General features: G+C 39.9%; 1 protein-coding gene across 3 annotated transcripts in view; it reads right to left on the reverse strand.

Annotated features, from left to right (window-relative positions):
* MED27 (mediator complex subunit 27) overlaps positions 1–13,098 on the reverse strand; it is a 224,933-nt gene that overhangs the window by 156,046 nt on the left and 55,789 nt on the right. For all 3 annotated transcript variants that reach the window (NM_001134087.1, XM_054519549.2, XM_054519553.2), the window contains 1 exon segment: positions 3,549–3,679. In NM_001134087.1, coding sequence (NP_001127559.1) covers positions 3,549–3,679 — 131 coding nt within the window.

Raw genomic sequence — 13,098 nt, forward strand, 5'->3', positions numbered from 1 at the left:
AAAAAACCAAACATCGCATATTGTCACTCATAAGTGGGAACTGAACAATGAGAACACTTGGACACCGGAAGGGGAACATCACACACCGGGTCCTGTTGTGGTGGAGTGGGGAGGGATAGCATTAGGAGATATACCTAATGTAAATGACAAGTTAATGGGTGCAGCACACCAACATGGCACATGTATACATATGTAACAAACCTGCACGTTGTGCACATGTACCCTAGAACTTAAAGTATAATAAAAAAAATTTAAAAATTTTGTAATAAGGAGTCTTCTATAGAATACAACCATAAGATGGATATTGATATGCAAATCTGAATATTCCATAGATCAAATTATGCTCCCTTAAATGTCACAACTATATTCAATAAAAGGTTGAGATATGAAATAGAACAATACTATAATATACTCCTTTTTGGAGATCATTTTGCTTTTAAAACCTATTTATTGGTTTAAAAAAACTATTGCTTTTAAAAACTATGTATGACATATGCACAGAAAAAGTCTAGAACAATATCCATCCTAATCTTAATAACTTTTTCAGATAACAAAAACATTATTTTTTAATGTTTTTGTTACCTTTTCAAAATCTACATTATGTATATACTATTATTGTTCTATTTCCTAGCTTAAAAAAGAAAAACAAAACTTTTTAGACCGGCAGCCATGTTGCATTTCTAGCCAACATCAAACATAATGAGTGGCACATAGTAGGTGCTCAGTGGAAGTGCAATGGGGCGGGACGCAGTGGCTCACATCTATAATCCCAGCACTTTCAAATGTCAAGGTGAGAGGATCATTTGAGCTCAGGAGTTTGAAGCTGCAGTAAGCTGTGATCACACCACTGCACTCCAGCCTGGGTGACAGAGGAAAAACATGCCTCTAAAAAGAAACAAAAAGGGGAGTGGGGGAGGCAATTGATGTCTTTTAGATATAGATTCTGCCTACTGGACAGTAGTTCTATAATGGGATTCCAGGATAATGTAAGCTCAAAAAGCTCAATGATGTGAAAAGGCAGCAGTCAATTTTCACAGGAAATAGGCTACTAAGTATAGGAAATCATTTCTATGTTGTATTCTTAGGACATAGTAACCACTTTTCTCTTTGAAACTATTTTGAGTGATTTATTATAAATTTATAATGACAGTTGTGAACACCTCTCGCTCTTTTTTTTTTTTTGGCATGAGAACAGTCTGTTGATTGCCCTGATGCTTAAAATAGTTTCTAAGTGTCCTCATAATAGCATGTCACCTGTAAACAGGTTTCAAGCCAATGCAAATTAACAAATGGTGAACAGATGGACTAAGAACTGACTTTTGTCATGAGAGACTTAGCAACAAATACTTTTTGGCTCCAGTCTTATGGGACCATTAGAAAGTCTTTTACTTCTCGCCAAACATCTTGCCTCGGTAGACAATCCATGCAGGGAAAATGACAAGTTACAAGGCCCATTAGACTTTAGAGAGCTGAAAGTTGAGATTTGCAGAATCACCAAATCAACACGTGAGAAACAACAGTAGAATAACGGCCCTTAAGAAGCATTCTGCCAAATAGTCAAAACTCTGGCTCTCATCACTAAAAGCAGCTGTCCCTGTAGCGAGCTTCTTTTTGAAAAATATGGCCCCTGTGTGTGCAAGCAACAGACACAAGCTACTTGTCGAGGCTGGCTGGTTACATTCCTTCTATCCTGGAAGCAAGTGTGAACTGTGAAGAAAGCCTGAAAATCACGGAAGTGGTGGCATAAGAGCGTCCACCAGCTAGAGAAAGGATCCCCAGAGCAGTCACCCCTTGGGATCCTCCCGGCTCTTCACTGGTCTTTCTCCTCCTCATTCGTCAAGTCTCTGTCTCATGTTGGCTCCTCAGAGAAGCCTTCTTTGATCCCCCTATTTAACAGTATCCCCCATTCCCATACCTTACCCCACTCTGTAGTCCCTTCCTAGCACTAAGCATAACTACAAATTATGGCATTAATTTATTAATTTGTTGAGGGGTGCTTTTTTGGTCTCCTCCCACCCCCGAAATGAAAAGCTTAACAAAGATGGGACAATGTCTGTCCTGCCGATGTTTATATCCTTGGGGCCTAGAAACATGCCTGACACATAGTAGGTACAATAAATATTTGCTAACCAAACAGCAAATGAGACTTTGAGCAAAGGTAAACAATCAACTCATATATGCAAACACTGCCTTGGACTAGAAAAGAATGCTGTTTGTAACTGAGGATGTAAACAGAAGAAGGTACAAGGGCTGAGCAGGACAGGTGAAGGAATGCCTCTCGGGCATCTGGCCCTCCCAGAGGAGTGTGCACACTGACGGAAAAGGGACTGATGTGCCTACATTTCTCATTCCACATCATTGAGTGAGCCTTTGCACTCATCTACTAGGGCTTCTAATACAAAAGAACCCAACAGGTTGAACGAACCAAGTGGATGAATCAAGTGTGGCATATTCAAAGGAGACTACACTGCAACAGAAAAAGGACAACTGGATGAATCTAACACATATGATGTTGAGTGAAAAAAAGCTCATACAAAAAAATGACACTGCATGATTCCATTTATATGAAGTTCAAAGACAGGCAATATTAACTGTTTAAAGAAGTCAGAATGGTGTTAAACTTGGGAAGGAGGGCAGCACAGGTATAGACAGAGAACAATGAGGAGGAACCCTTATGGGATTCTGGAAGTGGTGGCTACATGGATGTACACAAGTGCGAAAAAATCATTAAACTGTATGCTCTGTGAAGCTTACTGTATCTGTTATCCTTCCTAATGGGAAAAAGAAGAGCACATATATTACTATTTTTAAACATGAACGAATGAACCTAGCATTTATTCTAATCTCAGCTCTAGCAGGTTCTCTAGGTGGTCTGCAGCTTAACCCAATGTGCTCCTCAGCTGTCTCATTTATAAAATAAGGACAACTATACTCATATTCTACCACCTTTGGGAATGTGATAAGGAAACAAATAATAAGCCGTGAGGTCTCTTAAAATCCTAAGTGGAAAAGTCACATACAAAATATGTAAAACAAACTGCATTATAGCTGTTTCACAAAGATCTATGCAAATTATGTTACCATCGTGCTTGGTTTCTAATCCTAATAGATGCCTTTTTAAAAGAAAGAAATAATTCTGGGCCGGGTGTGGTAGTTTATACCTGTAATCCCAGCACTTTGGGAGGCCGAGGCAGGTGGATCACCTGAGGTCAGGAGTTCAAAACCAGCCTAGCCAACATAGTGAAACCCCATCTCTACCAAAAATACAAAAATTAGCTGGGCATGGTGGTGTGCGCTTGCAATCCCAGCTACTTGGGAAGCTGAGACACGAGAACTGCTTGAACCGGACGGGGTGGGGGAGGGCAGAGGTTGCAGTGAGCCGAGGTCATGCCACTGCATTCCAGCCAGGGTGAAAAAGCGAGACTCCGTCTCAAAAAACGGAAGGGGGGGAATTTTGAAGAAAACAGTAACTTTCCACTACCCAAAAACAAGTATAAAGTAAAAAAGTTCACCCAGTACTAAAGTAATTTTTCAAATCCATCACTCACTGAGGTGGTAGGACAAGAGTTGTGGGCTGAGCCTTTGGTCTACGTTTGGCAGATACTCCCATCTGATTAGCGGAACGCTTCAACGACTGCTGATTTAAAAGGCCAGATGCTAGTCCTGCATGGTACTGCAACTGCAGAGAAAAACAAAACAAAAGGGGAAGAAAAACAGCATTTGGTAAAAGCAGGACAAATGGTATTAAACTAGCAATGCTTGATAATCTTATCGCCTTAGAACATTTTAAGTAACTCCAAATACAACTGCTCACATTCTGCTTCAGGGAATTTATCCATAAAAAGATAATCAGACAAACAGGAAACGAAACAAGAACAAGACTGTTCATCACAGCATTACCTCATGATGAAAAACTGGAAGCAGTTGGAATGTCCAACAACTGACTGTGAAATTGATTAAAATAGAGAAAGAACTTCACAACACCATTTTGTTGAATTAAAAGAAAAAAGGTTCCATTGTAAACAGAGAGGCACTGAAAAAAATGTTCTCTAAAATGCTAACTGTATTTTTCAGTAGTGGAATGCGAGTGATTTTTACTTTCTTCTTTATTTTTCACTACTATTCATATGCTTTCTGTAAATGGTTTTAAAGCCTATGTAATTTTTTAATAAGAAAATCCAGAGGTTTTCCTTAGAGACAAAGTTAGTTCTGGGAAGTCTTGCTACCACCATATCTTGCTTATAATAAAAACCATAGAATTTGTAGTCTACTGCAGTACACCATGACCCCGACATGGCTTACCATACACAGATTCAAACATACTATGAGTCTGCATTCAGAACCACTGAGCTATCTTTTCAATGGTTAAATTACAAATATCAATCATAAGAACAAGCTCATGAATATATCTTACAACAATGTATACAAATGGATACAGGCTCATTGAAGAGCATCGAGTGGAGAAGCCACTTTCAAGTCCATGGACATGCAACTGGAACAATGCCACGGAGGTAAAGAAGCAGCATGCCTTAAATGTGTCTGGTGCCAGCATCCCTTGCTTGATCCCTGGACAAACTGCTGAGCTTCATGGTGACTTAGGATAGATAATTTTACTTCTCTATACTTCAATTTCTTATTGGGAAAGAGAAATGATATTGCCCAGTTCTAAACCAAACAAGACTTTGAATTCTAATTTATGTAAAATATAATACACACATTTTAAGTGAAAAGTTTAATGAGTTTTGATAAATGTATATACCTGTATAACTACCACCCCAAGCAAGATAAAGCAACTTTCCATCATTACAGAAAGCTCATTTGTGCCCTAACGCAGTCAATCCCCTTAGCACCTAACATCAGGAAATTCTGATTTAAAATATAACTCATCATTCTCACTCCTTGCTTAATGAAGCTTATATCCAATTCGATGTGTGACAATAACTTTTAGCTTCCCTTTCTAATCCTATACTTTTGTATTTTAGATCATAAGAGTTGTCATCAATATCGCTATAATAAAAATATCCTTGAAAGGTATCCCAATTTTGAGCAGATGTAAATAAAAGATTCACATGTGAAAATGCCAAGCTAAGAACTTGGATAGAGACCATTTATAACATCCAATATGTTTCTTCCTCTCTTCTCAAATTAAGCAAGGTCTTTCAAACATTTATTTAGAATTATCTAAACATACAAATAGTAATTCATTCTAAAGCTCTGTATCAATTTCTTCTCAAAATGCTCTTCCAAGGCACAAATTTTCTTTGCCGAGTCAGCTGCATTACAGCTCACGGTAATGAAACTGGCAACCACCATATAAAAGGGGTTGGGCCTTGGATGCAAAGGGCAATAACGTTCTGAAAAATAAATGGCCTCACCTAAAGCCATAGGGCTGCATGCAAATAGAGAGAAAGAAAACAAAACCAATTGAAATGATCTGCTCCTGGAAAGTGGCTATAAAAATGAGGATATCCAGTGATCTAGTACGATAGAAGTATCTGTGTTTGGAGCATCCATACTGCTTTTTAACAGGCTCTTGATTTACTTGGTCGATTTGCTGTGGAAGCCTTACAGGTGCCCAATACAAGACAAACATACAACACATTCATAATAAAGATGGAGTTCTTCTCAGGGTGGAAAGGGGGGGAGCATAATCTGGCTCTAACAACTCATCTTAGACCAATGAATTTTGCTCAAATTTGTTTTTTGCCTACAGATTTCTTAAATGGGAAATCAATGGAGGCAAGGGACAGTACAAGTTTGAAAGACAATGTTTCAAAATGTCAGCTACTTGGGTTTCGATCTTCCCTGCCAGAATTTGCAATGAGTGCAATATGCATGGGGCTTTATGGAATTACAGGGAAAGACAGCTTGGCAGGGGCCTCCTCCTGGCTCAAGGAATTGTCTCTCCTTTTGGCTCTCCTCCTTTGTATTTATTAGGGTCCATGCAAGCTCAGCCATTCCAGCCCTGCTGACTCTTTGAGTGGAAGAGGCCTGCTAACTATGCAGAGTGGCAGGGTGATTTTGCCCACCTGGCATCATTTTGATCATTTGCTCAAACAAACAAACAAACAAAAACCCAAAACAGCAGAAATGTACGCTAACTGCTATCTGTCTTTTAAAGGGTTCCTTTGAATCCTCAACCATCTTGGATGCTCTCAATGTACAGTGCACCTCTAATAGCACACATAGGTGGAAGGACTCTTCTTCCCCCAAAACAAAATCTGCCCTTGAGAGCTGACTCATAATGATTAAGCAGCACTTGTTAATCATATATATGTATCCCAGTTTCCAGGAACATGGCTCTGACTGTCAAGATCTATAAGGGGCCCATTAAATATTTACTGAACCACCTTTATAATGGGAGAAAAGGTCAAAGTTAATAAAACTGACAGGCAGCTCCTGTCCAACTGGATTATACATTATTTAAGCACCAATACTCCATTCCATGGAACACAGTTTAGATCTGAAGAGGCTCTTGGAAAATGTTCACTCAGCCAATGGTTCTAAAACAGCAGAAGGGAGTTCAGAGTGAATCTACAAATTAACATTAGAAACATATAACTCCCCAAAATACTGCCATAAGTTCTCAATTACAGGTTCTGTAATATTTTCTATAAAAATATATTTCAATAAACATACTTCTCTCCAAATGTCTGCAGCATGGAAACAACTCTATTTCAAAAAGCAACTTATCAAAGTTCTAATGTGATTTTTCTATCAAAGATCGTTTCTCCACTAACCAGGAGGAATAAAAATGAAAGAAGGAGAGAAATGATCTATTCTTTTAACTTCCATATCTTAAAAGTGCGGGGAATGGGAGTGTTTATGTGGTGAGTTGGAGGGAAGGGTTCGTGATTTACTGTTAAGTTACTGCTCCACAGGAACAGCCATTTCCGTGTTGCAGTGTTCTCTGGATTTTTTAGAGTATTTCTCTCAGTTACAATTTCGCTACCTATTAATTTCCACTTTCTATTTTCTATGAATGACCTAGGATTTTTCTATCAGTTCTCAACCTAAAGCCCTTTCTAACCAATTATATCTACTAATTACCTCTATACCTGAGAAAATTTTAACAATTAATAATGATCTGAGGAAAGACCAATTAAAATTAGGAAAACTTTGATTTACTGAATCGTTTTTAAAATAATGCTGTTTTAGTCATATTGAACATGTAAGAGGCTCCAAGCTGTCAGGCAGGGTCCTGATGAAATGTAAGTGGGAGAGGAAGGGCCTCTGTAACCAGCAGCCTCTTTGGAAATGTGCTCCTGGGCTTTGCTGCTACCAAACTGGGTTACCTTACACATCTCCTGCCCCTCTCTAGAAAATATGCATGACATTTTCTCTGAGGACCCCCAAACTCTAAAATTCGATTCCTTTGTATTTCTAAAGGTAGAAAGGTATTCGACGTGAAGGAATGTCCCTACAACATTAATACAAGAGACTTAACAAATCTTTTTCTGTTGGATAGCCAAGGTCTTTACAGAATCCTCTTTTAAAGAGTCCAAACTACTGGGAGTCAAAATTCAATTAGCTTTAATATGCTTCAAATTACAAATAACAACAAACACTGGAAGCAAATGATATAAAAGGAAATGATAAAAACAGGATTCAAATGCAGAGTTTCTGACTTAAATCTTGGGTTCAAGAAATCAGATGAGCAATGACCCCTCCCCTGTTCATTCTCCACTTGCATGATGTCTTCTGCATTGTTCTGAATGCTTCTACCCGCCCCAAAATATTCATAGGTTAATGTTTTGCACTAGACCAAAGTTTGAAAAGAGAATAGAAGGAAATTCATCAAACTGATCATGTTCAATATACTAATGAAGCCAGTGGTATTCAATTAGGCCTAGTACTTTAAAGCTGAAGTGTATGCTGGAGCCTCCCTGGGGTCCCTGCTACAGCATCCCATCATATGCAGCACTGCTCTACCCCTGCCATCTGGCCCGAAGCCCACTTTAAGAGAACCTGACATTTGAAAACCTCAAAACTTATAAGCCAGATCAATCAAGATTTGATTCTTCTCACTATGAAAATCACTATTCCTGTCTCAAGATTCACCAAAGGCTTCTTTAAGGGTAAAGGGGAAAAAAGAGCTCTCCTGGACGTAAGTTATGATTCACTTTATTTTTTTAAAATCACTTTGCATATAATTACATATAAGGACAAAGAATGGCATAGAACTAAGTTATAATAAATTCTGTCTGGCTTAGACCAGAGGACCCACAGGAGGGCAGAAGAGATCAAGGGGGTAGGGAGCCCCACCATCTCCTCTGCCAGTCACTCTAGGCCAATTTCCTTCTCCAAGCACAAAGCTCCGGTCTGTACTGGGAAATACACCCAGGAAAGGCAGTCTTGTGTTATTCCTGGGTCTGGGAGTGAAGCTGCCACCCAGGGAGTCTTATCTCTAGGGCACAGACCTTGTTATTGATGACTCTATTCTGTACAATGTCCAGGATAGTGCATTGAATACAGGTGATGCTAATGAATTTGTCAACTAACAAGTGGACTGGCAGATTCGTGGGAATGCTGGCTTGGCTTGGCACTGCAACCAATCTAGAAGAGAATGCCTCCATCTGACAGTCCTCTTATGGCTGGCCTCTTATGAAAGCAAACACACTGCTTTCTAGGTGCTCACTGTCAAGATAGAACCACAAAAGAAACCTTTTTTCCTCTTATTCCAGTTGCTCAGAAAGTGGGTATGTTCACAGGCTTCAGCTTGGACCAAGCTCAAAAGAAAAGGGGTCCATAGGGACTGCCCCTGGACGACTTCAAATCACAGAATTTAACAATAGAGAAAGGCCATAGTAGATGCCAATCTTCCCCCCTACCCACAACCCCATTTCACATGAGAGGAGATGCCAGCCTTAAAGAGGTCACTGACCCCAGGTCACACCATTTGCAGGAGGACAGTGGGCCATACAGGGTTTGCCTTAATAGCTCTGTCCCGAGGGAATAGGTATGCTGCATCTTTCTAACTGGAGGTACTGATGTTTATCTTCCCTTCGGCAACAGAACACAGCGATCCCCACTGGATGAGAGCTGGCCCATGCCAAGCAGGCAGCCACGTTCCCGTCACCAGCCTCTCCTGGCTCCTGCTTGTCATGATAGAACTCTTCACTCTGCCCTCCTGCAGGCACTGAGACGTTGCACGCTTTTCCCTCCCACTGACTCCAGTCATGTGTTAGGCGGTGAGTTTGAAGAAGTTTTAAACTCTATTGTCTTCAAGTTTTAATATTCACGGTTAAATACTTTAGAGAAAAGAAATCAAGAACCATAGTTTCGTCAGAAAATCTAAATTCCAGATGCACAGTGGCATGTTGAACCTTCCTAGCAGTTTTGATATGGCTCTGTCATAGAGCAGTTGTGCTTCTGTCTAACAGGTTTCTAGGAGATTCCACATGTATACTCTGTTTCTACTGAAGAATTCTCTTTGCGAATGTATGTTATATATAATGATAGCAAGCAAGGACACTAGTGCCACTTCCCCTGTAGATCACTGACCAAAACAGCCAGAGGTGGCTGGCATAAGTGCACTAAAAATCCTTCCAATGTATAACAGAACACGCCAAAGCCCACAGCCACAACCTAAGGACACATGACACCTGGAACAATCCATACTATGTACACCTGGATCAAGTCACACCCCATACAGCTGGGATGTGTGTTGCGACACTGGAAGGTAGGGTGCTAATCTGAGAGTCTCACACAGTCATGTTTCCCCAGACCATTAAGCTTTCAACTAGAACTAAGATTCGTGCAACATCAGGAAACTTTGTCACCACTGTGAGTTGCAAGGACCTTTGCCCCTCATTACTGAAATATGTTTTGTTTCCAGCTAATGAGAAAGAATCATGTATTACAATAGAGTTCTGGTTCTTCTTTTGAACGTAACTCTAAGCAAAAAACAGGCAAGCTTGTCTGGTATTATCTGTGCCAACGAAAACAGCTACAGAAAAATACCATAAATCTAATTGTTTTGCTTGGGTTTTAGTCTAAATATCAGATAATGATATTAGCTTTTTTCCTCCTTTTATCTCCTAATGCTTCTTTCAAATAGCCAATAGTTTAGAAAAAAACACCTTAGACTTGAGCTTTTATGGGTAAATAATCTTTTTACTTGGTCAAAACAGCATCAATAAACCATAAGAAGGAAGCCTCCAATTTACTTGCCTATTTGTTCTCTCCTGGAAGCTCGGTTTCAGCTCCTTCAATTACTAGGAAAGGAGGACAGCAAATCAGGGCTGCGCTTCCTGCTCCACTGTGGCATTATTTATATGCTAAATGCCATTTGAGTTTCTTTCTTCCCTACATATTAGTGCTCAAATGTCCAAACTTCAAAAGCTATCCAAGAAGTAAACAGAGACGATGGATAACAGCCCTTTTCTTTCTTAAATATCTGTAATGGTTAGGGTTGTTTAGATTGTTCTACTGCAACTCCCCAGAATTTACACCTTTATTAATACGCCTTTCTCCACAACTGCTCCTGTTTACACTACAGCTGTATGCATGTTATCATCCTTCAAAGATGCCAGTCCGATAGAAGGAGAATGACTCACATATCTGAATGAATTCACTAACAAAGCAAACTAAAATGTGGCTAACAATGGAAGAAACAACCATCATAGGGATTATTTGTAAAAGGAAAGAGAAAGACAACAGAAGAAAGGGAAAAAAAGGGAAGATGAGCAGCTAAGAAAAGACAGACGAGGGTATATAAAGATTGGTGTTTTCCCGTCTCTCAGGAGCCCCCTCTCACTTCACACCAGGTGCTCACCCCATCTGCCTTGCATGGTCATAAAGAAAGATCACGTTGGAGAGTCACCTGGTGTCAGGGGTTGAATGTTTTTGTCTCCCCAAAATTCTTCTATTTCAATACACATTGGCCTAATTCCCAATGTGATGGTATTTGAAGCTGGGGACTTTGGGAGATAATCAGGTTTAGATAAGGTCATGAGGGTGAAGCCCCCATGATGGGATTAATGTCCTTATAGGAAGAGGAAGAGATCAGATTTCTCTCTCTCCACCATGTGAAGATATAGCAAGAAGGTGGCCATCTGCAAACCAGGAAAAGAGCCCTCACCAGACACCACATCTGCCAGCAACTTGACCTTGGACTTTCCGGCCTTCTGAACCGTGAAAAATAAATGTTTGTTGTTTACCCTAGTCTATGGCATTTTATTACAGCGGCCTAAACTAAGACACATGGCCACTTAAGAAGATGCAGGCCAAAAATATAAATAGGATCAATGCAAAATTTGACAACACAGTAATGAGAGCATCATGACAGATTATTGACAGGCAGTGACAATAAATGAGAATGTGCCCTCTGAAGAGGGACAACATGGTGGGCTATCTTGTTTGCCTATGTTTCTATTGGGGGAAGAAGGCCATGTCAGATGCACCATCATGTTCTTGTCACCAGCTAAGGTTGAACCACCCCAGAATCCTTATCCATTTACATATTATACTTCTGGACTCAAGAAAAACAGACTGTGCATCTGATCTTTCAGTTATTAACCAAAGACAGAAGTAACAGGGAAGAATGACACATCTCAGGATTATCTTTATATTTCTACCAGAAATGTAGGACATTAGTTTTTAAACACGTACTTAAGGCCTGAATCAAAAGTCTACAAAGTAAGGCTAGAATTATGTCTGAGGTCCTAACAGTGAAATCCTGTATTATAAATATTACTTTGTGCAGTCTGCGCTTGACTTCCTAGTACAAAAATCAACATCAGTGAAATTTAAATATGGAATGCAAACATTTTACTAGTCACCAAAAGTCTCCAATTAAGGCAGCTAGTGAGGGGTTGGTGTATTAGTCCAGTTTCGCACTGCTGTAAAGATACTTCCAGAGACTGGTAATTTACAAAGGAAAGAGGTTTAATTGACTCGCAGTTCCATGTGACTGGAGAGGCCTCAGGAAACTTATAATCATGGCAGAAGGCATAAGGGAAGCAAGGACCTTCTTCACATGGCGGCAGGACAAAGAAGCAAGCGAAGGAGGAACTTGCCAAACGTAAAACCATCAGATCTCATGAGCACTCACTATCGTGAGAATAGCATAGGGGAACCGCCCCATGATCCAATTGCCTCCCACCAGGTTCCTCCCTCAATACCTGGGGATTACAATTAGAGATGAGATTTGGGTGGGGACACAGAGCCAAACCATATCAGTTGGGAAAGGGCTCCTTGAGATGTCTTAGGCCTAGTAAAAGTTGAAATCAAATGCAATGCTAGAGCCCTAACAGGCACTTGAGCATTTACTGACATACAATACTTTACTGGATTTTCTTTCCAAACATTCATAGGTGAGGCATGGGGGAAGAACTAAATATTCCCATACAAGAAATATGACCCTGAATATTTCTCTTTTTTCACCCCCAAAAGAAAACAGATGTTTTTCAACTAAGCCATGAGTACAATGAGAACCACCACTGGACATTTCTATGTCTCAGTTCTAAACACTGAATTCTAAGCATCAGTCACTCATTGCCAAGGTATCCAGTCAATAAACTAATAAACATGATTTTTTGAAAATTGCCAATCTGATATTTTATAAACTTCTTCTTTTATGGGTAGTGTGAAGAAGGGATGGCTTCTCAGAAGAGAAAAATGAGTTTCTATGCGCCTCCTAGTCCATTTAGATTTAGTTGGAGAGTTTATTTAGCTCTTCTTTATTCCAGTGTCATGAAATGTCTGTTTCTGCTTTAAGCACCATTTTCATTATGGTCAGATGCAGCCCCATTAGCCTCCTCAGCTTCCCTCCATAAACCAATAGTCCGCTGGGAGACACCTGGCTACAAATCAGGGATTTGATCAGCCATCCTCCTACTACCTGCTTACTGGGGATATACAGTCAGAAGAGGCAAGGAAGAAGGAAAGGCAGTGAAGAGAAACTCAGATGGAAGGAGACAGGAAAACAGGGAGCCATATAATCACTGATTGGAAAAAGATATATGACGACGATGTCAGAAAAACAAAAAAGTATAGGAGTGGAAGTGAGACAGCTGCTTAGTTAGGAGGCATGCAAGAACAGAAATCAGGAAATAGGAGAGAGCTCTTAAGAAGGAATTTTTTTTATTGATCATT

This window comes from Pongo abelii, chromosome 13, assembly GCF_028885655.2.
Source record: "Pongo abelii isolate AG06213 chromosome 13, NHGRI_mPonAbe1-v2.0_pri, whole genome shotgun sequence".
Classification (NCBI taxonomy): domain Eukaryota; kingdom Metazoa; phylum Chordata; class Mammalia; order Primates; family Hominidae; genus Pongo; species Pongo abelii.